Here is a 26,803-nt window from a genome sequence, read left to right on the forward strand (position 1 = left end):
ATTTTGTCCTCAAAGAGTTTAAGAGGTATGTGCCTGAAGTCTGGATGAATAGGAACATGATAATAAGCATTTACCAAGAAACTTAAATGAGGAAGACAAGGTAACAGGTTGCAAAGTGACAGTTTTGAATTTGGGCACTTACACAAACAGGTATAAGAAAGAAACATCCAGAACTGGTCTCTAAGCATCTTCTTTCTTTGGCACTAAAATATTCTTGAATAAAAACCTTTCCCAACCTAGGAAGGAGGAAATTGTTCCATCACTCCCTCAGAAAGCATGTGTTGAAATACAGGGGGAAATAGTACAGTCTGGTCTAGTGGCTGAGGAATTACCCCCGGACATACCTCTTAGAGTAAGAAATCTGGATAAAGCCATAAAAAGTGGTATAAATAGGGACAAATTTGAAATATTGCTCTTACAACTTAGAAAGTTGATAGAACAGGTTTTACATTAGCATGAATTTTCTGAAGAGTTTGAAGTCTAAAACTCAATTGCCTGTCATTATTTTCTAACTTCAGTCATTAATGATTTGCCAATAATTTGCCAGAAAGCCACAATTTTATGAAAAACGGACCAAAAATGTAAGGCATCTGGACATTCTGCGAAAATCTGTACAGTTGAACGGTATGCTCCCTGATAAGGAGGGATTTTTCCAACTATCAGTAACCTTCACAAATGATTTTCAAGAATAATTTGTCTGGAACTCTGTTGCCAAACGGGCAAAGTTGAAATTATTTCTGGAAGGAAAAGGAACTGTCACAGGGTGGGGGCAATTTCCCTTAAACAGTAATTTTGAGTTGTCCTTTTGGGGGCGTTAATTATTTTCTTCTTAAATGTATGTTTACCTGTATTATTCTTCTTTTTGGCAAAATTTGATGAGGAAATAGAGAATCCCTTAGAAAATTTGGAAAAGGAGGCCTGGAAAAATCTTAAGAGGTTCCCTGTATCAACTTACTCCTTTCATCACATTTTTGATGACCTCTGCAGCAGGGTAATCAAAAACTACATATCTATCCAAAACAGAATTTAAAATTTAGCTTTTTACATCATCTGGGAGACTCTGACAACACAGCCAGGCAAACCTCCTCAAAAACAACACTGCTGGCCACAGCCCTGGAAAACGTGTCAACTTAGCCATACACAAACTGTAAACAATGATGTTTGCCCTGTAAAATGGAATAAACTAAATTATTTACAGCAGATTATTCCTCATAATAACAAAGTACAGACAAAACATTCTTCATACTTTCACAGTTAGTCAGAAAACACTTTAACATACGACCCGGACAATTCTAAATTCTGAAAATCAAAGTTGAAGAACCATACACTTCTTTATGAGAAGAATGGAAATATTATTGATAAGTATGGAAAAGAAGAGGATTGGAATTTACCACATGTTTAGCAGCAGCATGATTAACTAAAACTCTAGTTGTTGGGTCAGGCTTGGGATGAGTGTATAAAAACATAAAATATTGAGGAACTTTATAGATTCTATTTGCCTTTTTAGGGGCAGCAGGCTGACTATCAGGAAAACTGCAGGCAGTGACATACCCATCCTTCATAGCCAACAGAAGTGGCAGAAAAGGTGCAGATTCTGGAAATTCCTTCTGTAACAGCTCATAGTACTTTCTGAAAGACTGAGAAATCGCAGTGTTCAACAACTGAAAACATGGGCATATTCTGGAAATAGTCTTTATAAGAAGGATCAATAGCCTCAATTAAACCCAGAGCTAGACCCAATAAACTACTCCTGTCTAAGGAAATTTGAGGAGGAGTTGATGCGTTTAGTTTTGTTTCTTTTTATAAGAAAAATGGGACCAACAATGTAATTAATAGCAGCAGCAACTTCTCCAGGGATGTGCAGAACACTGTGACCAAACAGGGATCCACTGAGGGGACCCTAACAACAGTAGAGGATACTGATAGTCACTGGTCCATAGTGGCTATAGTTGCTACACAAGACGGATCCAGAGTAAAAGACAAGTGGCATGAGGATCGAGCAATGGCCACAACAGTCACCCACCTGCAGTTAAGGCAAATTGCCAGCCTGCTGCTCTGGCAAAGGCTGTTTGGTTAGCTTTTTTTTGTGGCTAGAAGAAAGACTGACCATGGGACTGGTAGTTTGTTCCATGATCAAGCCAAAAATGTTGCCTCATTCCTGAGGAAAACAAACAGGAAGAGCCAGTAAAAGTTTAAGTCTTTAAAGTCACCTTTTTCACACAAAAACACAATAAAAGCACTTTAAAACACTTTCTCAGCCCCAAAAAGTAAAAGAAAACACAGTTTCTTTACAGAAAAAAAAATAGTTTTCAATTTCTTTAAACTTGTAAAATGACTGGAAGAGCGTGCTCCCTAAAACAATCAATTTTTTAAACGTAGAAGGTTTGTCTCTGAAGAAGAACTTAGCTGCCCATCAAAGCAACACCACAAGCTGACCGTTGATCCTCAAAAGCCCACAGAGGAGCGCACTCTTCAATAGCAAGAAAGCTCTATAAAGGTCTTGGCACCCAGACCTGTCTTTTTACTCAGCTCAGGTCGAGCTGAGTGATGATGTCGGTGCATGGATGGTACCCTGAAATGTTGTAAGCTGTCCGAGTGTTATATCCGTGGCAGGATATAGCTATGGCTAACGCAGCAGTAAGCAATACAATGAACATTAGGTGATGCTCTACAATACTTTCCTGTTTAAAACATGATATCAGTAAGTTCCCAATATGCTAATACCCACAAAAAAGTCTATCCCATAGCCCAAAATTTTCTTGAATCGCTTAAAAAGAAAAATAACTTTTTTCCCTTTCAAACAGCTCGAGTAATGTTGATTTCTCAAGTATTTTCTATCCAAAGCTGAATTATCATTAATTTCTCCAGATAGGTCTTCACTTTTTAAAGATAACTTTCTAAAATTTTGCTTCTTTTTTTAACACAAGTCCCACACTGGCCATCAAGCCTTCCCCTCCCAGTTGCTGTATCAACCATTCACTAAACCAGGGTGATGGTCTTTTGGCCTTGTATGCTTCCTTGTGAGAAGGGTCAAGTGAGTTAATAGTGTGGTGCTTTTACCCATACTGGGGAATCACAGTTTTGTTTCTAGGTCCAAAGTCCACCCAGATGAATGTTAATAAGCAGTCAGCCTTTGTAAAAGACACCCATGCCTCCACGTGATGAATTCAAAAGACCTTTTCTGAAAACTGCACCTTCCAGAGATCTCTAGTCTCAACACATAATTCCAATGATGCATGTGCCCAGAACTATGCTCCACATCCCTCTTCCCAAACAGAATCATAGCCTTATTATGCCTCCCTCCTAGGGACAGATCGTCTACTGTGTCAGAAGCTAAGTGACATGGGTTGACTGGGTCATAGGGCTTTTGCATTTCTATGCCAATGGAGCTGGACTGCCTAAAGATGAGCAATAACATAACGTTATACTACATACAGTTCTATGAACTTGATAGTTTCAAACAAAACAAATGGGTATAAATGCACACAGCTTGGTTATTTTTCAATATTCTTTCCTAAAATTTTAAACACTTCACATATGGGAAATGTCAGCCTTACAGATTAAGATACTGACACTGTGCAGTTCTGTCGAGAAAGTGATTAACAGTCAATGTGTGACATTACACTGGACAGGATTTGCAAATTTTATCATGCATAGTTAAAGAAGGGGGTACTCTTATGATGATTAGGTTTAAATCAAGGGATACAATACTAAACATGGGTCAAAGTTAAGAAGGCATATATCATGAAAAGTTGGCATTACTCACAGATGGCATTATTTTGTATTTGATAAATCCAGAAAATTACAATTTTTTAAGTTGTGGAACATTTTTGACATAACTTGAAGCCTTTTCAGGATATGAAGTTAATGAAACTAAAAGAAAAGCTATAGCTATAAATTATATATCCACACAAGAAATGGTTCGGCAATATCCATATTTATGAAGATACAATGACATCCAGTATTTAAGACTATGATTTAAAAAGGCTTCTGTTATGGCAGTTAAGGATACAAGTGAATAGACTAAACAAAAGATACTACAAAAAATGAGAAACTGGAAGCTCTTTTTTATGGATACAGATAGTAAAATACAAGCATTGAAAATGATTTTAGTCCCTTTAGTTGCAGGTCAGGCATATAGGATCATAGGAAGTTACTAGGCTAATGGCCATAGGGCCCTTACAACCCCAGCCAAGTTCTGCCCTTGTTTCCATGATAAGCATCTATTGCCCCTGTCCAAGAGAGAGACAGGTGGAACCCCTGGGGTGAATTTATGGTTACCCATCCAATTATCCAGACTGTGCTTGAAGAGAGCCAAAGAGGTGCTCTGCTTGACATGAACTAGGAGTCTGTTCCACAAGTGCGATAACCGTTGGGAGACAAAACCTGTTCCTCTAGCAGGTTCTATTAATGCCACATACCAGTTTAAGGTCTTTAGAGAGCGGGTAACCTGTGAGCCACTGGATATGCAGCACTTCCAATAAAGCAGAATGAGAGATTGCCTTATATGCAAGGCAGAGATAGCCTCTGAGTAGTCTGCATTAAATGGAATAAAGTGACAGTGATTTCAGCTGATTCACATAGGACACATGCTGAATACCTTCAATTCTCCTTGTGAGGAACTTTTGTCCTCTCTCCAATTGCTGTAACTGCCTGGAAAGGTACATACCAAAAGCAGTGTTGTACTCAATTATTGGCCTGATGAGGGAAGAGTACATGGAGATAACGTCTTTTTTTCTGGAGGCAATCCCCTTACATATGAGATGAACAATACAGAAAGCCCTTCTTACCACTGTAGAGACATGGTGATCAAAGGTAAGGTTGCTATCAACCAGTGTGCCCAACTCTCTCACCACTGAGTGCATACTTAGGATGTTTCTACTGATGGAGTAGTTAGCAGGAACATCACTCTTACTGAAAGGGATGATAATACATTTTTTTGCATTGAGTTTACGACCATGACCTTGGCACCAATCATTTGTTTGCATAAGAACCTCTTGTAGGATGTTGACATCATTTGGGGATTCTATGACAGCTCCTACTTTGCAGTCGTCAGCAAACTATGTCAGCCACAGACCTTTAGTTTTTGCTTGTACTGTGCAGAAATACATTCTGAACAGCAGAGGTCCCAGGACAGATCCCTTCATAATACCACTGGTTACGGGTCTGCTGCTAGAGGCAGATTCCCCTATTTTGACTATATGGGTTCTATTAGTTAGCGATCCACTTAAAGATACAAGGGTTGATACCTAGCTGGGTGAGTTTGTCAATAATGCCTGAGTGGGGGATAGTGTCAAAAGCCTTGGCTAAGTCTAGGTAGGCTGTATGCATAGTTTCCCCTTGTCCAGGGCTCTGGTGACTGTCTCAAAGAAGTCCACCAGGCTTAACAGGCATGACCTCCCTTTGATAAATCCAAACTGAGTAGATATGGAGATTACCTATATCTTTGTTGATAAGGTCTGTGCTGATTTGTCCGATGGCCTTGCAGATAAGGCTAGTCAATCTAATAGGTCTATAGTTCCCAGGGTCAGTGGAAGCACCATCCTTGTGCAAGGGGATAATGGTGGGCATTTTCCATTCAGCTGGAATGAAGCCAGTGCTCAAACTATGACTGAAATGAGTACCCAATGGTGTTGCTAATTCTTGTTGGAGCCCATGTAGCACACAGCCTGAGATGTTATCAGGTCCCATACATGCTGTGTTTTTGGCCTTAGAGAGGGTATTTACAACCTGCTCTGTAGAGATACAAGGTGGGGGACAGGTGGAAGGAATGTCATGGAGTATGTGTGGTGGGGACAGGGCAGTGAAGTTTTCACAGAACCTGTTGGCTAACAGGTTTGCTACATCCACAGGCTCAGTGTATGTGTTATCATCAACTACCAGTTCGGCACAAATTTGGGTCTTACCTTTTAGGCTATGATGTAACTAAAGAAAGCCTTATGGTTGTCCTTAGTTAAGGACAATAACTCGGATTCATAGTTTGCTTTGGAGGACTTCACAAGAAGTCTTACTTGCTTGTTTAAGCTGAACAGGGAGTGTTTCTAGTTTAGGGGTCTCTCCCTCTTACATTTGGTCAACAATTTCTTCCTCTTAATTGTAAAGCCCGTTAATGTCAGCTGTCCATTAGGCAGGTTTGCTCTTCCTTGAAGAGCTTGTTTTGGTTCTATCGGGTATGGCCGCATGCATGCAGTTATACAGGTGTTTGCAAAAAGCACTGATGTAGGACTCGGCATAGTTGCCAGTTAAATCTGAGGGGGGAGATGCAGTGAAGCTATTTATACCATCCTTAGAAGGATATAATCTGCTTTGGAGAAGTTTTTAGTTTAGTTGCTGCTGGGGGAGGGGGGGGTAGAGATCCGGTGTGATAGTTACTTCGAATGAGACTGATGTATGATCAGATCTGACAAGGTAAGACTGTATAGTGGGGGTGCTACAGCAGTCCCCCATATTGGTAAGCACCAGATCCAAGATGTCAGCGCCCCTAGATGGCATGTCTACAAGCTTGTCCAGAGCGTTTGAGTTAATGAACTCGAGGAACCTTTTGGCAAGTGAGTTTGAGCTTGAGTAATTTACCCAATCAACGGATGGGTAATAAAAATCAACCAGAACCATAGTGTTTGGATATCTTGATGGATTCCAGTACATCCAAGTAGGCATAGTGGGTGTCTTGATTCATGGAGGGGGTAATGCAGCTGGCAATGTCTTGAATAAGTGTCCTACCAAAAGTTAGTTACACCTGAACTATCTCCAGGGAATCATACTGTTTAACCAATCTGGAGGTGTATTTATCTTTAATGAATACTGATATACTACTTCCTTTAGCTTTCATGCCTTCCATTTGTGGTCTGAACGTGTGGTAGGAGGTGTAACCCGGTATGGCTGGGGTGCTCTCCACTGCCTTGAACCAGGTCTCCGTGACTGCAAAGATGTCAGCATCTTCCAAGGTGAGGATTGCTTCCAGTGAGTGCAGTTTCATGCTCCGTCAGAAATAATGAGGCACCAAATATCTCTAACTAAAGAAATTACCCTTTTGTTCTGGGACACAGGATCTGAACTGGCTGGACATAGCAAGGCCTTAATAAGTTTAATTATACTGGCTATCAAAAAAGCAATTACCAGAAAATGTAAATCAAAATCTAAACCAAATTATCTGATATACTGAATAATGAAAAGAGATAAAAGAATTGGAAATGGGATCTTTAGAAAAGGAGGCACAAATTACATATAAATAAATGGAAACTATGGGAACAATACATGCAGAACAATGTTTAACAGGAGGAGTGAGGTTTAAGGGAAGGCAGGACCTGAGGAATTTATGTAATGTTGGCCTAAATGAGAGTCCATATAAAAAAGAAAACATATCTAATGTATAATGTATGTAAACAAAACATGTTAATATGGTTTATTTTATTTTCTATCAGAAATATCTTAAAGTGATGACTTAACAAAGGTGTTTAAAAAATTTAATGGCATAGTACTGAAAATTAACAGAATAAAACAGGAAAAAGAATGATAAGCATTCTTGTGAAAATAATAAGATGAAATAATGCTACGTTCATTTCTTAAGTGTTAAAATGGCTTGCCTGCTGCACCATCAAAAAAATAAAAGAAACATTATTATATCTGCCTACAGTAAACTCTTAAGGATAAGCTGTAAAATCAATCATATTCACACATATACCTACCTTGCAGTAATTGCAAGAATTTGCAGCAACCTTGCACTTACTAGCTTTAACACTATGGCCAGCTGTGCATGATCTGATACAGTTGCTAACAGATGGCACTGACTCAGAAGTACGGTAGGACTGATGAGACTGGAGAGGATATCTATTAAACCATTTTCTACCACGACTGTCAAGTCTGTGGGTTTATAATGGAGATTCAATGCCAGAAGCACAACAAGAAGATGATACCCTTGCATTTCTTCATTTGAAAAGAGAGAGAGAGAGAAAAATAGTATTAAAACAAAGCCAAGCAAAAATACTTCCTGTTTATTCAAATGATTTAATTAGAAAATAAAATGTTCTCATTTGAGCAGTACACAAACAGAAAGCTTTCCTAAGTATAATAAGACGATATATTTTGGCAGATTGTGTTAACAAATAAAACTGCAAATATGTAGGATACTTACCATAACTATAAATGCTCTTACTGGATATACTAAGTTATGCAGAACTTTTACATGTCACTTTCAAATACTTTTTCAGACAAGCTTTTAGAGCAGTAGTGTCGCTGAAAATACTGCTCAAGTAGTTTTACTGCAAATATACTATATAAATGTATTTTGTCTTTTCCAAGTATAAAGAACTTCTCAAAACTGATCCACAGCCCTCTACTCTTTAATCTACTTTTGTGATCCTCTATAAGATAAAAGGATGAAAAATCTTATCAGACGTAACAAAATAAATTTAATATTTTTATAAGCTGTTCTCATGAACAATATGCACCATGCAGAAAAATCATGGAAAGTTAGCTTCTTTAACAGCATCCCTCTCTTGACAATCTCCTTGGTTGGGATACAAGTTTTATTTTTACTTCAAAGGAATCAGTGACCTTACCACTATGGAGAATACCTTAGGGATGGTGCAACATCCTCCCTTGTTTGTCAGCCACAGACCTTTAGTTTTTGCTTGTACTGTGCAGAAATACATTCTGAACAGCAGAGGTCAACGATGCTAGGCAACTCTAGTGGGACTATGGACCTGCTGGTAAAGGTTATTTGTGTTTACAAAATCTATGAAACTCTTGGCATGCATATCAGGGGTGGTGCATGATTCTCAGACTTAGTGGGGTAGTTAAAGTCACCTATTAATATGGTGTTGGGTTGAATGGAGAGTGTCTCCAATACATTTAAGTATGTGTTATGGGTTTCCTGGGTTATGGAGGAAGACCTATAGCTTACAAGGATATGATGCAAGATTTTGCCTATGGTAAGTCGGACAGGGAAAAGCCTTAGGTGTGTATGTTTTTGATGTAAATTGAGACACCTCCACCTTTTGTCCCTTCCTGTGTAGTAGCTGGTCTGAATTTGTGGAAAGTATTGCAGCCCTGGACTGCCACAGTATTCTCCAATGGCGTTAAAACAAGTCTCAGTAACTATATCATAGTCTACATTGTCCAGGTAAGGTGAGACTGTGGGTAGTGGAACTTCGTTTTTAGACTCCTGGCATTCAGCAGTAATATCTTTAGATGTTTGTGTTGGTTTTGCTGTTTTAGAAGGTTTAAGAGAGTAGCTATGTCTAAAAAAAGGTACTATGGGGAGGAGAAGGTTTTTGCCAATATATGAAAGCCAAAAGGGGAGAAGTGCAGATCACAGACAAAGCAGACTTGTTTGTCTACCATATCCTCCCAGGCTGTCAAATATTGTACCCCTTTCAAATGATAACAAAAACTAAGCTAATTGCTAAAGACAGCTATATTTTCTTTATACTGTGGCATTATCCTTGGAGAAGATAGAATGCTGGTCAATACTAGGCTCATACAATCCTGGGACATACAGTCCAAATGCTCCATCACATCTGTCTTCATATAGTCCAGGGAGGTTTGTTTCAGGTCATTTACACCCACAAGGACTATGACTGAGTCATACTGGTACTTACAGTACAACGACCTAAGTGCGTGCGTGATCTGTTGTATACTGGTGCCTGACAGGCAATGGACTGCGACTCTCTCCTTACTCAGCCTGCTGAGTTTGAAATCTGTGTGTCTCACAATGGAACTCCTTAAGGCCAAAATATTGAGTTGTGTGGTTGTTTTCTTTATGAGCTTACAGGTTGTGATGCCATGTGATGTGGTTTTTGCCTTTTATAATTTCTCCAAGTCTTTTGGGTTTCTAATACCATGACGGGAATGGACCTCATTCCTAAGTCAAAGTACGATTAAAGTTCATGAAATTAGTACTGTTTCACTCTTTGATGTTAGCCAAAAGTGTTCTTCGCAGCACCTGCAATGTGCCCAGTAATGACTCCTTCTGCAATTTGTACAGTGTTACATGAATTGTTAACATATCTAAATACAACTGCAAATTCTTTTTTATAAGACCAGTTGCTCCTACTACTACTATTGGAACTGTCTCGGTATCTTTCTTCCACATGGCTCTTGTTTCTGCCTGCAGATCGAGGTATTTTATGATTCTGTGTCTCTCGGTACGCAAGACACTGTAGTCACTAGGTGTAGCGATTTCAATGATCAATGCTACTTTTGTCTTCTTTCCTTGGACCACTATATCCAGTTTTATAGCGTCTATCTTTTGGACTTTTGGTATTGGGTGATCCCATGTGATGTAAACTTATCATTTTCTATGATTCTTTGTGGTTCATGTTTCCAGTGTTTTTCAGCCACTTCGATACCATAATGTTTGCACAATCTCCAGTGTTAACAATCTCGCCACATTATTATGCCTTTCAGTATACAGTCTATCTGCCATTAGAGAGTCGCAACCAGCAATAAGGTGTCTGACTGTTTCTCATTCGGTTCCACAAAACCTACATATGTCTGTTTCTCCCACATGTTCAATGGATTTATTAAGCCAGCATGTACGTAGCCCACTGTCTTGGGCTGCCAATATTAACCTTTCATTTCTTGATGTAAATTCAACTCTCCTTAACCATACCTGCATTCGTTCTTGATCAACATGAGGCTCTTCCAGACGTTTTCTATACTTGCAACTATATTTATGTTTTTTCCACATTTCTTGCCTTCTCACCTGGTCCTTCACCTTATATTCCTTCTTTTGTTTATTAGCACATTCAATTGCTGCCTGGTTTTTATCCACTTCTGGTTTGATTTCCATTCCTGCTTGACGTTGATATGCTTCTGCTAAATTAAGCAGATATGTCATCTTAGATTTCTTCTCCTCATGTTTCAAAACTTTCACCAAATTTGGATCTTGTGAGGTCAGTAGATATGTGTGGAGTCCCACGATTGCAGAGCTATACATGTAATCATTTTCAAGGAGGCCCATACCTCCGTCAGAATGGGAAATATATAATCTTGGTATACACTGATTTTTATAAATCATTTGGTGAGCATGAAGCATCCTTCTTGTTTTAATATCCAATCTATCCAACACTTTTTGGGGCCAGTCAATCACTCCAAAACTATAAGTTAGGACAGGAAGAGCAAATTGATTTGTAGCCTGGATCTTGTTCCTAGGTGTCAGTGCTGTTTTCAGGATTAATTTAAGTCTTCTAAAGTATTCCTTACTAAGCTTTATTCTCATTTGTTCATATCTTATTGCTGATCCTTCATCATTTCCCAAGTATTTATACACTCCCTCTTGCTGAAGCTCTTTTAAATCACATTCTTGTCCCAAACTGATATTTTCCTGATGCTGCAATTTTCCTTTCTTAAAGGTTGTGTTTGCACATTTATCAAGACTGAATGACATTCCAATGTCATCTGAAAAAGTTTTGACAACCTGCAGCTGTGCTTTCAGTTCCTCGTCTGATGAGCTATACAGTGTTGGCTGTGTATGTCATGGCATGTGCAGTTTTGGCAGAGTACTTCTGAGGCTGCTGAGGATATTTATTGTGAGTGCAACATCTGAGAGGCCTTTGGGTTTTAGGAAGATTACATACAAGAGCCTCAGCATATGTGGGTTTGTGTGTCTGGTACAAAAATGTGTGGTGGTTGTAGTGTGTATTCTTCTGACAACCTGTTTGGTATGCAAGTTAAAGCCTTACCTTCAGTGACACACTGATACCATATCAGTTTCTTTACGAATTACGTTGCTGTCCATAAATATGAGATAACTGCTACATTATCCAACACTGTGCAGACTAGACAGTAAATGATAAACCATACTCAGATCCAGAGGACATAACCAATCTAGTACAGGATAAATTTAGCCCAATTGTCATCCCCTCTCCCCTCTTATATTCCTACATCACATGCCTGCATTTGCACCCCACTTTAAATCTCATAAGAACAGGTCCTCGGTGCACTATCCAAGGCCAAGAACACTACTTCCATGGGGCCAGAGAATGTACTGGGTTGCCTACTAATTTGTCTGCAATACTTTAACCTTTGATAATCCCTCTAAATGATTATAATTACTTCCTTTGCATATCTATTTCTCTCTCACTTCCACCATATTTTTAAATTCAATTTACATTTTATCCCATTCCTCAACTATATATTAAAAAAAAAAAACATACTTTCCCTAAAAACTCCTAAACTGTATAAACATTCCCTAAATTTCTTTTTAACAGGTAAGCGGGAAAGAGACTGTGTCTCATTTTTACTTGATCACACTGCATCTTTATCTTAGTCTTTATTTGGGTAAGTTCAGTAATACTTGGTGGAAACATTTCATACCTTTCAATTAAATACCCATTTCTCCTGAAATATAAATTTTGCTCAGTCTAACGAAGTTATTGTACCTTGAGGAATTGTATGTACATTCTGTTTGGATTCCTGCTATTAAGTTCACACTATCCCATTCCAAATATTCTTCATTTATTTCTAAGAATTCTAATCTCGTTTGTTATATTTTCTCTTCTAGGTCAAGGATACATATTCACTATTGCATGTCAGGTACAAGTTCCCACTGTGACGCCCATGCCCTGGCTCAGCAGTCAAGGAGCCTCAGTCCTCACCACTAACACTAGAGAGGGCATCTCATATATGAGGAAAGGATTACAAATACACACAGTAAAGTGCAATTTCCCTTAAGAGCACAGAGAGATCACAGTCAGTCCAGGGCTGGTCGCTCCCCAAGTCCCCAATAAGACTCCACACTGGTACAGCTATAGGGTCCAGATCTCAGCCTAGCTGGGCAAGCTAAAATCTCCAGCACCCTCTCTGTCCAACCAGTGCTTTGTGTCCCTGCCCAAGTAGCTGACACACACACACACACACTTTGAGATAAGAATTTATACAACCACACAGACACTTCTGGGGAAGGCTGGCACAGGTTCTCCAGCTGTGTCCCTTTTACCCGGACTATACAGTAATACCCTGCCACCACCCAACTGATAATTATCAGCTACTCAAAGGCCCTTAAAAGGGTGTCCAATTATTACTGTGCAATATTATTATCCAATTGGTAAGTGTGACTAATCGGTCAAGGCTTATTAGAGTGGCTTTGTACAGTTTTACCAAAGGCATGCAAGTACTCTAAAGAGCTTAAATTATCTCTACACAAACTAGCCACAGTTGAAAGGTTTTAAAATATTTAATCATAAATAAAACCACAAGACAATACTTTCTACTACATAGTTCTAGTCAAAATAGTTCCGAGATTACACAGAAATACTTAAAATAAATCAGTAGTACAGTTCTGACATCACAGAAAAACACAATCTAATCTTTATAATTCCTGGCTACTTCTAAGAGAAAACACAGTTCTAACATACTACTTACATAAAGAGAGCTTAAGGCAGTGCTGAGTTGGATATCAAGACAAAAATGCTCAATCTCTGGTTCTCACTGTTTAAATTGAAACTGCAGTTCTGTTAAAACATTACATCATCTCACACTTTCCTGGTGTTCCCAGGCTGACAGAAACTGCATTTGCATTATTTTACACTTAGAGCAATAAAGGACATTCCACATGTAAATTATGGTCATTAACTTTAGCCTTAAAACAATAGGTAGGAAGCCTTCATCTAGCCAGACTGGAGCTGACTTGTAAAACATCAAAGGCAGTCATGAAATTATTTTAATTTCAAAGGACCAACAAGAAGTGCTTGACTTAGCTTTCTTTACAGCAAAGGGCAATGTTGCCACATTGTTTTAAGTTCAACATTTCACAGTATTTACAAATGATAGAATTATGTACCAAATTCTATTTGACTAGGCTGGCAGCCTTCATCCATCTCTACCAGTCTTCACACCCACCCATGAATAATATTCCCTGCTGAATGCTAATTACTTTCCCATAAATATCTTAAGCAACAACAGCAGTTTTAGGTGGAATGTAAATACATGCCACTGCAATATTCCTTCCCTGCCAATAACCCCTTTTTGCTACATATTCTTTCATTGTTGTCTTTCTTCTCCTCCTCCTCTATTATTAATGGAGGTCCACTTGCAATCTGTATTACCCTGTTTTTCCTTTGTCCCTACTATGCTGCCGAATAATCGTTCTTAAATCCTTTAGTTGCCATATTCACATGCTCACTCCTATCTGTGTCTCCTGTACCACTACTATTTGCACCCTAGACTTCTTAATATAAATCAAAACCATTTACTTCTTGTCCATACCTACAATGCCTTTAACATTCCATGTTATAACTGTTTTTTCAAATGTGTTTCCAACTTGCAGCTTACATCCACTTATTTATGTTTGGCAGGTTGATTTCATATGTAATTGCAGCTTATCTCTGGTTTTTCCCAGACTTTTGGTTTCAATAACACACTCAAGAAACAAAACAAAAAAAAAATTATGAAAGTTTTCATTTTTTTCAACAAACCTTTTTAACTCACAGCAAATACACACAACCATTTATACTTTCCAAAACGGGAAGTTACCTCCTCCACATACAGGAAGATCCCTCAAACAACTATTCTCACAGGCTTAAGCCTTTCTAAACTTAGGTTTATTCATGCTGGAAATGTATGTTAGAGCTGGTGTTGCTTTCTGTCCCCACACCGCTCATTCTTGTCCCAGCTCAACTTCCCTTCCAGATGTTAAAAACAACTTGCATACTCTCAGTTAATTGACTTTTTAGCCTTAAGAAAGAGTGCCCTGGTTAACATTAAATAGACTTTGTATTTTGTGAATTATATCGATGCTAGTAAAAATGCAGCTCCTCAGATTCCATTCAGTGTATCAGACTTCATTTTCACTGAATTGCTTGTTACTAGTTCTTTAAGTACTAATTTCATGTTTCCCAGCCAGATCCCTCAAACTTCATGGTTCATTCATTTCCTAATTATTTACCTGTGCCTGCAAATGCACTGCTAGTCTGGTTGAAAAAAAGACCAGCTAATGGTTTTGCAATTGCATGATATAGCTCATCTCAAATGCTGCAAAATTATTTTACATGATTTTAGTGTATACCTCAGTCTGTATCCACAACAGCAGGAAAACACCATCATTTAATATACACATGATTAGTTCATTTCTACATTTTCTCTCTTGCATTCCAAGATCACAACACTAAACTTTGTATAGCTAGCCTTTATCTTGTTACAGTATACTTTCCAGACACATTACAGTATATATATATATATATATATATATATATATACACACAGTACCTTCCTACTTCAGCATCACTGGCATACTACTATAGGTCTTGGACTTTTTTCTCATGGTCACATTTGGAGTACACACAAGCCATACCCTTTCAATTTACAATTCCTAATATGAAATGCCAGTTCAGTTGCTTATCTGTACTTTCATGAAATTAATGCAATGTCTTCCTTCCAGTTCCTCTGGTACAACAGAAAATCTCAGGTTTTCTCTGTGTGCTCTGTCTTCTAGCTCTTCTATTTTTTATCTATTTTTTTTTTACTTTGGAAACAGTTCTTGAGAAACCGAATATTCAGCCAGTGTTTTCTACATTCCATTTTCTGATTTCTGTAGTTTTTATCAGCTCATTTGAAAAGCTACTTAAAGCTTATTCCATTCCTTCCAATCTCTTCTCATTTGACTGTATTTCTCCAGTGCTTCACTTATTTGGATACCTCTGAATGCATTTAGTTTATTTTTTCCTATACATTACTGGAAGCCATTTCCTGTACTGATGCTAAAAGGAGAAATGTTTTCTGCTTAGCAGCTGAGAAACTGTTCCTCACCAAAGTTTTTCTTTTTCCTTTTATACAAGATGTTCTCTTACTTGCAAAAGATTTCTTCTTTGCTTACATCTAGGCAGTCAAGTAACTTACCAATAACTGAATTTTTACCCAAATCAATGGCTTTTGCTGGCTGGTCTCACTCTGACCTAATCACGATCAGTGTGCAACAAACCTGGAAGCCACTGCCTAAACAAGCCTATTTTTCATGTTAAAAAATTCAAGTCAGTCACAAGATCCTAAGGAGGAGCCATTTGTTTTCTAGGAGGCTTCTTAAGCAATACTCTTTTCAAATGCATTTTCACATGAGGTTGCACTGAAAAAGGAAATCCATGGGCAAACATGCTGAAATGGCGGACAAATTAATCTTGACTGAGGAGTAAGACAGGCAACAGGATTGTAACTTACACAAATACTGTAGAGCCAAAGAAACCTTTGCTCTGGAACAGGTGCTAATTCTTTTCTTAGCACCAATTAGAAAATATTTTCCATTTACGAACATATGATTTTCCAGTTGGGCTTTCTTGCTTTCATTAATACCAGTTGCATGCCATAACACAAAATTATCACTAAAAGGTATTAAAATTGCAGCATGTAGGCAGTCAGCTGTAGTCATTTTGGGGTCAAGATGTATTAAGGACCCAAGCTCATGCTCGAATAAATCCAGTCTGGGAGGAAACTTGTAGCAAGTACCCATGGCCATTTACAAAAGAAGAGATAAAGTACAGTTGTGTAAGCAAACTTACCATAACAGTAGACATTCAAGTGTTCACTGTTGCAGTAGCCTTAGATATATGGATCATATCCTGCAAAGGATATAACAACTGGCTAGTTTTGATAGCTACAGGGAACCTTCCACACACACACTGTTAGGCAGCTCAAGCTGAGCTTCCTAAAAAAAGCAGGTTAGAGTGCCAACCCATTCAGAGCTTTCATGCCAACTTAGACAGGGAGACTGAGCACTGACAGGCATAGCAATGCCTCAGAGAACATGTGAGAAGCAAGTTCCTTGCTGGCCTCTGAGAAGGTCACAGCAGAAGAAAGTGAAGGTAATGCTGGGCTATCCTCTGGATTCTCACTAACCTCAAGAGAGATATTTGGCAAAGACTGGACAACAACAAGCTCACACCTAGATTTCTTGGTCTTCATTTTAAGTGACAGCTGTACCTTGGGCGAGTGGATTCTGCCATGGTACCCTGGGCCAAAAGCTTGAGATGTTGGTTCTCAAGGTAAATAGAGAGTGAAGAAAGGCATCTACACAAGGTCTTGGGATCAAAGGCCTGACAGATGGAACACTGAGCATGGTCGTGAGGCACACCTAAGCAAAACAAACCCCTATTACGGAGGTCTTTATGGGGAATCTCCCTCCCATACTGATATTTCCCTTTCTTGGATGACATGCAACCCACTGAACACAGTAAGATAAATAAAAATAAACCACAACATGGAACTTATCTGAAAGATGTAGACTCAGTATAACCAGCAAAAGTAAAGGGGATTCAGACCAACATAAGACAATGGTGTTCAGACTAGCAGGAGCAAAGTTCAGAGTTGGGAGCATACATACATCACCTTTAACCCCAATGCTTGGATAGGCAGCATACATCTGATGTACGATGCTCCCTGGTTAATAAAGGCTTTGGTATACTGGCTGGATATTGAGCTATCCTTGGCAGGAGATCCCAGAGGTAATGAATACTGCAACAGTGATATGGAAGGACATGTATCTGTATATCAGTGGAAAAGGGTAGAACAGCCTACAGAAATATTCCTGTCCACGTAAAGTAACAGGCACCTTTATTCCAGGCCTTCTTGTTTGAAGTCCTGAAGCAGAATATTGCCTGCTGGTTGTTCATACAGGAGACAAAGAAGTCTACTTCAGCTACCCACAGATAGATCAAATCTTGGAAGACCACCTTGTCTAGTTTCCATTTGTGAGGGTCTGCCCTTTGTTCTGCTCCGTTTGTCTGCCACACAGGTTTACTCTGACAAAATGTAGGATGCCAAAGGGGGTAAAATCCTGGTTCTTCATAGCCTGATGATGTACAACATGACTGTGGTATTGTCTGTAACATCTTGAAGAGGTCCACAGGACCAAAGATGATTCAGACAGTTGATTGCATTGATTACAGCAAGCACTGCTTTGATATTTATGTGCTTGTGTCTTCCCTTGGTGTCTCAAACACCTTGCACTTTTATCCTTCTTGAAACTGCTTTACAAGCAAAGTCTGAATCATCTGTGGTGACTGACTATTTTGGCACGGGGGAAAGAAGGGGAGACATGGATTTAGCGATATTTGCTGTCTCTATCAAGTGATTTCTCTTAGTTGTTGCTGAGATGTGAAGAAACTTCAGATATCATTGTAACTTTCTCATGTTACTTGCCAGGGGAATCATGAGAATCATAGATGTCATGAGATCCAAAACCTTGAGGTATTCCTATGCAGAGACCAATGTCTGAGTAAAAAAACTACAGAAATAGATCTAGACATAGTTCTAGTTTTTCTTATAGAACAAAAGCTCTTTGAACTGAGGTTTCTAGCAGACACCCCAGGAACACAATCCTGTGTGATGGAGTCAAAACGACTTTTGAATGGTCTCTTGGAATCCCAGCTTGAGTAAGAGATCTCTCAGCCAAGAAAGAGACAAATGACTCTTGAGTTTGCAAAGTTAAGCAGGTCATCTAAATACAGAAAATGTGGACACCCTGTAGTCTGCTATCAGCTATAACTGGAGATAGACACTTTGTGAACACTGTTCGTGGAGTGAATAGTCAAGAGGGTACAGGTGATAACTAACAATGTGATCAGGACACACAAAACCCAAAGAAATGCCCGCAACTGTGGTGACTAGGTATGTGATAAGTATATTTTAAAACTAGTGTTACAAGAAAACTTAAACGAGGAAGAAGAGGTAGCATTATACCGCGGCATCACCCAAAATTATGCAGCAATACAAACAGAAAATGACTGACTTTGACAATTAGCTTAGCTTCTGGTGTCATTCCAGGGGGATCCAGTATCTGACAGCCTGGGAAGATATGATCGACAGACCACGATGCTTTGCTAGGGTTGGCCTGCATGTGTCTCACTTGGGCTTCAGGCTTCTGGCAAAGGCCCTTGCCTACCCCATAGTGCTTTTTTTTTTTAGGAAAAGTCATGAGGTTGATAATACCAACATAAAAATCTCAACAAAATGCAAATTAAAGGTCATGCTGCTAAACGCTAGGAGTCTAAACATGAAACTGCACTCACTGCAAGCATTCTTAAACCTGGAAGATGCTGACATTTGTGCAGTCACAGAAAACTGGTTCAAAGCTGCAGAGAGCACCCAAGCCTTACCTGGTTACTCATCCTGTCATACATTCAGACTGCAAAATGAGGGCAGCAAAGCCAAAGGAGGTGGAGTTTCAACATATATTAAAGAAAACACCTCTAGGCTGGTCAAAAAGTATGACGCACAGCAGACACTCCAGGTGCAGTTAATTGTTGACAAGACCCCTACTCAAATTATAGCTAGCTACAGGCCCCCAAATCTGACTCAAGATGCCCACTCCAAATCTATCAAGATTCAACCCTTTACCCTCATCCTGGGTGACTAATTACTCAACCATAAATTTGAAAATCTACTCATGCCTGAACACAAATGCCCAGAGATTCCTCGATTTTATTAATGCAAATGTCTTAGAACAGCTAGTCGATACTCCCACAAGAGGTGGGCCTCAAGGTGAATGCCAAAAAATGCATCATCATCCCCTCTGGGGAAGAGTGACATCCCCACATATTATCATATTAATAACTTCCTAAGTACACACTTAGTAGTGAGGGATTTGGGCACCCAGGTTGATAACCTGACTTTTGACCACCATGTTGCTTCCATTGTATGGAAAGCTTTCTCCATGGCCCACCTCATAATTAAGGGTATCTCCTCCAGAGACAAGAGGTCATAAGATCCTTGTATTCTTCCCTTATAAGGCTAATTATTGAGTACAACATCCACTTTGGCATGTACCTAACAAAGCACATGCAGCAGCTGAAGAGACCAGAGGTTCCTCACCAGGAGAATCCAGGGCCTCAAACACCTACCCTACAAAGACAGGCTAAAAGCCCTGTCCCTCTACTCAGTTTCATACAGACTCCTCAGAGGTGACCTCTGTCTGGCATACAGGGCCATCTCAGACCCAGCCTTGATGGGACTGCAGCATATCCGCAAGTCAAGCTCCATTGGAGCAACCCATATGCGTGACCTCAACCTGGTCTGTGATATCAACAGGACTTGTTGGTGGGACAGATGTGTGTCCCACAGACTCCCACATTTGTGGAAAATACTCCCTCTCCACATCAAGCAGAGTACCTCACTATCCCTTTTTAAGCACAACCTGGATAACTGAATGGGAAACGGAAAATACACTCCTGGGATTCTACCTGTGTCCCTGCTGGACAGGGGCTCTGGGTGCTGACTTGTCTAAACATGGGTTAAACTCTTCGGTAGGCTTATAAGGGCCTCAGGGCCAATACCTAGTAACCTCCTATGATCCTATGTTGTGATGTGATAGCATGCTGAACTTCGGCACTATCACAAATTGGTTAACAAAAGAAATATTCAAGAACTGGTCTGCTACATTTTCTTTCTTTGACACCAAAAACATCCTTAAATAAAAAATATTCCCAAACTGGGAAGGAAGAACTGCCTGCATCACTCCATGAGACAACATATGTAGAAGGATAGGGGGACATAGATCAGTTTTGTCTGGTGGATGAGGAATGACTCTCTGAAAAGCAAGAGTTCCCTTTCACTGCCATCTGTAACCTTGATGAATGGTCTTCAGAGCTCATTTGTCTAACACTATCTGCTGCCAAAGAGAGAGAGAAATGGAGATTCAGACTTTCTGGAAAGCTAAAGGGTGGGAGGGGGAGAACACTGTCTCAAATAGTCATTCTGACTTGCTAGACTGTCCTTTGTTTTGGAAGGAAAGCATCCTGCCTTCTTTTTGAGCCCCATTGCCACTGTTTCTAAAAATACATTTGCCAGCATTTTGCTGAGACTGTTTAACTTTTTCTTGCCAAAATTGGATAAGGGGGCAGTGAATCCCTTGGAAAAGGACAGCTGAAAAATCTGAAAGACTCCCTGTATCAGATCTCTCATCTCATTTTCTGATCATTTCTGCAGCAGACCAAAAATTAAATCTCTATCCAAAGAAAAATGTAAAATCTCATTTTCATATCATGTGGGAGGTTCAGAGAATGCACCCAGGTAAACCTCCTCAAAAGATTACTAGTGACCATAGCTCTTGAAGTATCAACAGAGTCGTACATCCACAATAAAAATGAGTTGTGACCTATTAAATGAAAGAAAGTCATTTAAAGCAAGATTTTAACTCAAAGGAAGAAACTACTGACAAAAAATTCCTCATACTTTCAGAATTAGTCAAAATAAACTTTAACATATATCTGACTATTCAAAATTCTGAAAATCAAAGTTGCAGAAGCATACACTATTCTCCATACTTTTCAACTACTTTACCATTTACATTAGAAACAGTAGGATTTGAATTAATTATGCATTTAGCAGAAAAGTAGGGTTAACTAAAGACATATCTCCTGGGTGAGATTTGGAATGAGTGTATAAAAACTGAGGAAGTTTATATAATCTATGTGGCAGCAGGCAGACTATCAAGAAAACTGCAGGCAGTGACACACACATCCTTCAGTAATTGCACAAGAGGAAAGGGGGGAGGTTCTGTAAATTCAATTTGTAACAGCATATAGTCATTTTTGAGGGACTGAGAACCCTCAGTATTCTCCCACTGAAAACAGTGGCACATTTTGGAAATAGTCTCAGAGAAAGACAAACCCTCACAGGGAGAATCAGATACCATGCTCTCCTCAGAAAACAGAGGAGAAACCCCTGCGTCTGTCCCTGCATCTTCCTGAATAGACTGAGAATCTTGACTCTCTTCAGAAAAAGAGTCATCCCTTTTCTTTTGCCAAAAAACACCTTTTAAGAGGGATCAGTAGCCTGAGTTAGACCCTGAGCCACACCTAATGAACTAGTCCTGTCAAGGGAAATTTGAACAAGAGCAGATATGTGTTTAGTTTTCTGTTTCTTTTTGACAGTAAAACTGGGGCCAATAGGGCTGTCACTTCCAATAGCAGCTTCCCAAGGATGGGCATAACATTCTGACTAAACAGGGAAGACTTTCCCCGCTTCTTCTGTCAGGACCTACAAGAATGGCTTTTCCTTGCCCACTGAGACCACCTCAACAGCCACAGAGCACATGGCTAATCTCCAGTCAATAGTGGCTGGTAGGTGCTACACTAGAGGGATCTGGATAAAGGATGAGGGGTCTGAGGAACCAGCTTTTTCTACAGCAAAGTTACCCACCTGTGATTGAGGCAAACCCTAAGCCTACTGCGTTTGCAAAGGCTGTTTACTTAACATTTTCTTTTTATGTCTGGAAGGAGGACTGACTCTGACAACAGTAGACAAAAATGGGGCCTCTTTCCCAGTGAAACAAGCAGCAAAAGCCAGTAACAAATGAAGGCAGTAAAAAGTCACTTTTTCCCCAATAAACACACAGTAAAAAGCACTTTAATACACTTTGTCAGCTCAAAAAAGTAAAATAATGACATTTTTAGTGAAAAAATTACTGTAAAACTGTTTTAACAACTTCTAAACTGACAGGAAAAAAGTGTGCTCCTGTTTAATATAACAGTTAAGTCTCAAGACAGTCCATTAAATCACAAACTCCTGATAAGAAAAACAACTTTCCTAACCAGGTAAGTACAAATAAACAATATTTTTTAAATGTTGAAGGTTTTTCTCCAAAGACAACATATTTGCCTAGCAAAGGAACAGCACAATATGACCATTACTCCCTAAAAGCCCACAGAGGAACTCCTTTCAGCAGCATAAAAGTTCATAGGTTGGTACTAGGCTATCAGCCCTAAGGCCTATACAAGGCTAGCCATAACAATTCCCTGGCTATTTCTTCCCACACTATTTACTTCCCTGGACCCCTGTCTAGCAGGGTGACTGACGTGATCCCCGGGGTGAATTTCCTTTCTCCCATCCAATCGTCAAGGTTCCTTTTGAAGAGGGCCAAAGAGGCACTCTGCTGGACATGTATGGGCAATCTATTCTAGAGTCTGGGGAGTCTCTGGGTCAGGAACCTATCCCTCCAGCATGTTTTGTTTATTGTGATGACAAGGTTTAGATCCCTGGAGTGTGTGGCTCTGAGGGATTGGGATTTCTTTAAGTGTAGCATGTCCAATAGCTCTGGGTTTGACATGGCCTTGTATGTTAAGCAGAGATCGCCTCTGAGTAGACAATATGTGACAGAGTATAGCTGGAGTTTTTTTAAGGTGGTCAGCGTAGGGCATCTGCTTTAGGCCTGTGATTCTTTTAGTGATGTATTTCTGTGGCCTTTCCAGTTGTTGCAGATGTCTTGAGAGGTACATACCAAACGGGGCGTTGTATTCTATAATGGGTCTAATGAGGGATGAGTACAATGGGACAATGACCTCCTTTTTCTGGATGAAAAGCCCTTAGTGATGAGGTGTGCCGCATAGAAGAATTTCCTGACTGTTGTGGCGATGTGATTATCGAAGGTGAGACCACTGTCCACCTGTGTCCCTAAGTCTCTTATCACACTTTCGGTGTTTACTGTACTGCCACCTATATGGTAATTCACGGATACATGTTTTTTCCCAAAGGGGATAACTATATATTTCTTGGCATTGAGCTTGAGCCCATGGCTCTGGCACCAAGCATCTGTTTCTATAAGGCCCTTTTGTAGAGTATCCACATCATTTGGGGATTCAATAATGGCTTCCAGTTTGCAGTCATCTGCGAACTTTGTTAGTCAGAGTCCCTTAGTGTTGGTCTGTACTTCAGAGAAGTAGATGCCAAACAAGAGCGGTCCCAGGACTGAACCCTGAGGTACTCCACTTGTCACTTGTCTGAACCTGGACTTGGAGTCGGCTACTTTTACAGTGTGGGTTCTATCAGTAAGCCAGTTAGCAACCCATTGGGTGACGTAGGGATTAATGCCCAGCTTAGTAAGTTTAACTATGATTCCAGAGTGGGGGATGGTGTCAAAGGCCTTGGCAAGGTCTAGATAGGCTGTGTGGACCATCTTACCCTTGTCCATGGCTCTGGAGACTGATTCAAAGACGTCAATCAGGTTCAGAAGACAAGATCGGCCCTTCACGAACCCAATCTGGGTGGGGTCCAGTGTTAGAAGGTTGCAAATGTCTTTGTTTATAAGTTTCATGATAATACGCTCCATGGCCTTGCAGATAAGGCTCATCAGACTGATGGGATGGTAGTTTCCGGGATCCAAGGTGGATCTATCCTTGTGGAGTGGGATAACTGTAGCTCTGCGCCACTCAGTGGGCATGAAAATGAGGTTAGGCTATGATTAAACATGACACTTAGGTGAGGTGCCAGTTCATGCTGTAGTTCATGTAGTACACAGCCCAGGATGTCATCTGGTCCCATGGATGCTGTATTCTTAGCTTTGGAGAGTGCGTTTTTTACCTGTGCAGCCGTTACTGGAATTTGGCAAACTTCCGGTATTGAGATGGGCCATTTAGCAGGTGAGAGTGGGGTGAAGTTGGCACTGAATCAATCTGCCAGGATATTGGCAATATCCTTGGGATCAGTATATTTAACGCCATTCTGTTTTAGCTCAGAGCAGATCTGAGCATTGCCATTTAGATTTTTGACATAGTTATAGAATGCCTTGTGGATGTCTTTGGAATCTTTGGCAATTTTATTTTCATAACTAGCTTTGGAGGATTTTATGAGGGATCTCAGTTTCTTACTGAGGCTGGTAAGGGAGTTTTTTGCATCCTGGGATTTTCCTCTTTTCTGCAACAGTTTCTTCCTTTTGTTGTAAAGTTTGTTTATGGCATGGGACCACCAGATTGGCTTCCTTTTTTTGGATGAGAGCATCTTGGTTCTATTTTGGATGGCACAATTCATGCATGAGTGGATGTGCTCATACAGTGCCTTAGTGTAGGATTCAGCAGTTGAACTTTCAGTTCCCGTCTGCATGGGTGTCATGAAGTTTGTCACTTCTGACTTGAGTAGCATGAAGTTGGCTTTGGAGAAGTTTTTTATGGAGGTTTCCTTTCTAGGGGGTGGGGATGGGATGTGGATGTTAAGGGTGATTAGCTTATGGTCAGACCTGACTAACGAGGGGGTTACCATAGGTGTGGAGCATCAATTTCCCATGTTGGTAATGACCAGGTCTAGGATATTGGAGCCCCTGGTGGGACTATGGATTAGTTGATCCAGGGCGTTGGAATTTATGAATTCCAAGAACCACTAGGCAAAGCTGTTGGTACACGAGTAGTTTTCCCAGTTAATGGCAGGGTAGTTAAAATCACCCAGTATTAGGGTATTTGGTTCTATCTTAATATTTTCCAGTATGTTTAGAAAGGTGTAGTGAGAATCTTGGGGCATGGTGGGGGATCTGTAGCAAGTTACAATTTGGATTGCAGTCTTACCAAGTGTTAGCTGCACTTAGAGAATTTCAGACGCACTGTGTTGGGCAACTAGCCTGGTGGTGTGAATATCCTTGGTGAATATTGACACTCCTCCACCTTTAGTGTTTTGGTCCTGATTTGGTGGACAAAAAGTGTGGTAAGAGTTGTAGCCTGGTACTGCAGTGGTGCTCTCTGGAGCCTTGAACCATGTCTCAGTTACTGCACAGATATCAATGTTCTCCATTTTTAGGAGTGCCTCCAGAGAGTGCATTTTGAGGTTTATACTTCTAACATTGAGTAGCATTACCTTCAGATTTTGCATGCTTGTACCTGTTACGGTGGTGGTTTTGTCCTTTGAACTTTACCTAAAAAAGGCACTACAGGGTTGGCAAGAGCCTTAGCCAGTAACCTGAATCCCAGGGGCTTTTTAGGGAGTTCAGCTTGAGCTGCCTAAAAGTTTGAGCACATGGAAGGTGCCCTGAAGCTTTTGAAGCTGGCTGGATGTTAAATCATTGGCAGGATATAACTCACATAGCTAAGTCTACTGCAGCAGTGATTAGTATGATGAACATCTTGCTTAATCTGCCTTGAGATATAACCCTCCATTTCATAATCAAATCCTACCCATCAATAAAACTGAGAAATTGGAATTTTTTTATCCAAATGGAAAATTATCTGCCCAGCAAAGGAAAACACAAGCTGATCATCAATTTTCAAAAGCTTCAGAGGAGCATGCTCTTTGGCAGCAGTAAAGCTCTTAAAGGCTTTGCCCCCAAATTTGTCTTTTACTCATCTCAGCTCAATCTGCTTGAAGGTTTGGGCACATGAAATATGCACCGAAGCTTTGGATGTGAGCAGGGTATAACCCATATAATTAAGTCTACTGCAGCAGTGATCAGCATGGTGAACATCCTCTGTTGCCTGGGTCAGGAGAAACTCCCCACAGTGATCTTTGGGGAGCCCTTCTGAATCTTCAAAATGACTATGAATATTAGTGGAAAGGGAGAAAAAGGATAAAGGCACATTCCTGTCCAAAGAAATGAAAATGCATCTGTCTTCTATGTCGTTATGCATGGAGTCCTGGAAAAGAATTTTCCAAGTGATTGTTGTGAGCAGAGATAAGGAGATCTACTTCAGGTTTTCCCGATAGTTGGATCAACGCTTGGAAGACCCACTAATTCAGTTTCCATTCTTGAGGGTCTGTCCTGCTCCTGCTCAACTCATTTGCCACACAGTTTTGTTGTGACAGCATATAAGATACTTGCAGAGTGAGACTGTACTGAAAAGCTACATCCCAGGCTACCACTGCTAGACTGCATAGATGGTAAGATCAGGTTCCCCCCTTGCTTGGTGATGTATTGCATTGCTGAGGCACTGTCTGTAAACCCTTGAAGCGATCCTGGGGATCACAAATGGTTGACAGAGTTGAGGGCATTTATAAGAATTAACAACTCTTCTAATGTTTTGGTATGTCTTATTTATTCCAAATACCCCACACTATTATTCCTAGTGACACTGCTCTTCAAGTAAAGTCTGAGGCATCTGTTCTAAGTCAATGTGCTAGA

At 40.0% G+C, this 26,803-nt stretch overlaps 1 protein-coding gene across 1 annotated transcript in view; it reads right to left on the reverse strand.

Moving 5' to 3' along the window:
• The window catches only part of LOC122815150 (probable E3 ubiquitin-protein ligase HERC1), a 5,886,073-nt gene that overhangs the window by 3,060,474 nt on the left and 2,798,796 nt on the right, over positions 1 to 26,803 (reverse strand). The window contains exon 29 of the mRNA XM_044087407.1: positions 7,686 to 7,923. Coding sequence (XP_043943342.1) covers positions 7,686 to 7,923 — 238 coding nt within the window. The remainder of the gene's footprint in view (positions 1 to 7,685; positions 7,924 to 26,803) is intronic.

Source organism: Protopterus annectens, chromosome 1.part1 (assembly GCF_019279795.1).
Source record: "Protopterus annectens isolate FY-2018-M chromosome 1.part1, PAN1.0, whole genome shotgun sequence".
Taxonomy (NCBI): Eukaryota; Metazoa; Chordata; order Ceratodontiformes; family Protopteridae; genus Protopterus; species Protopterus annectens.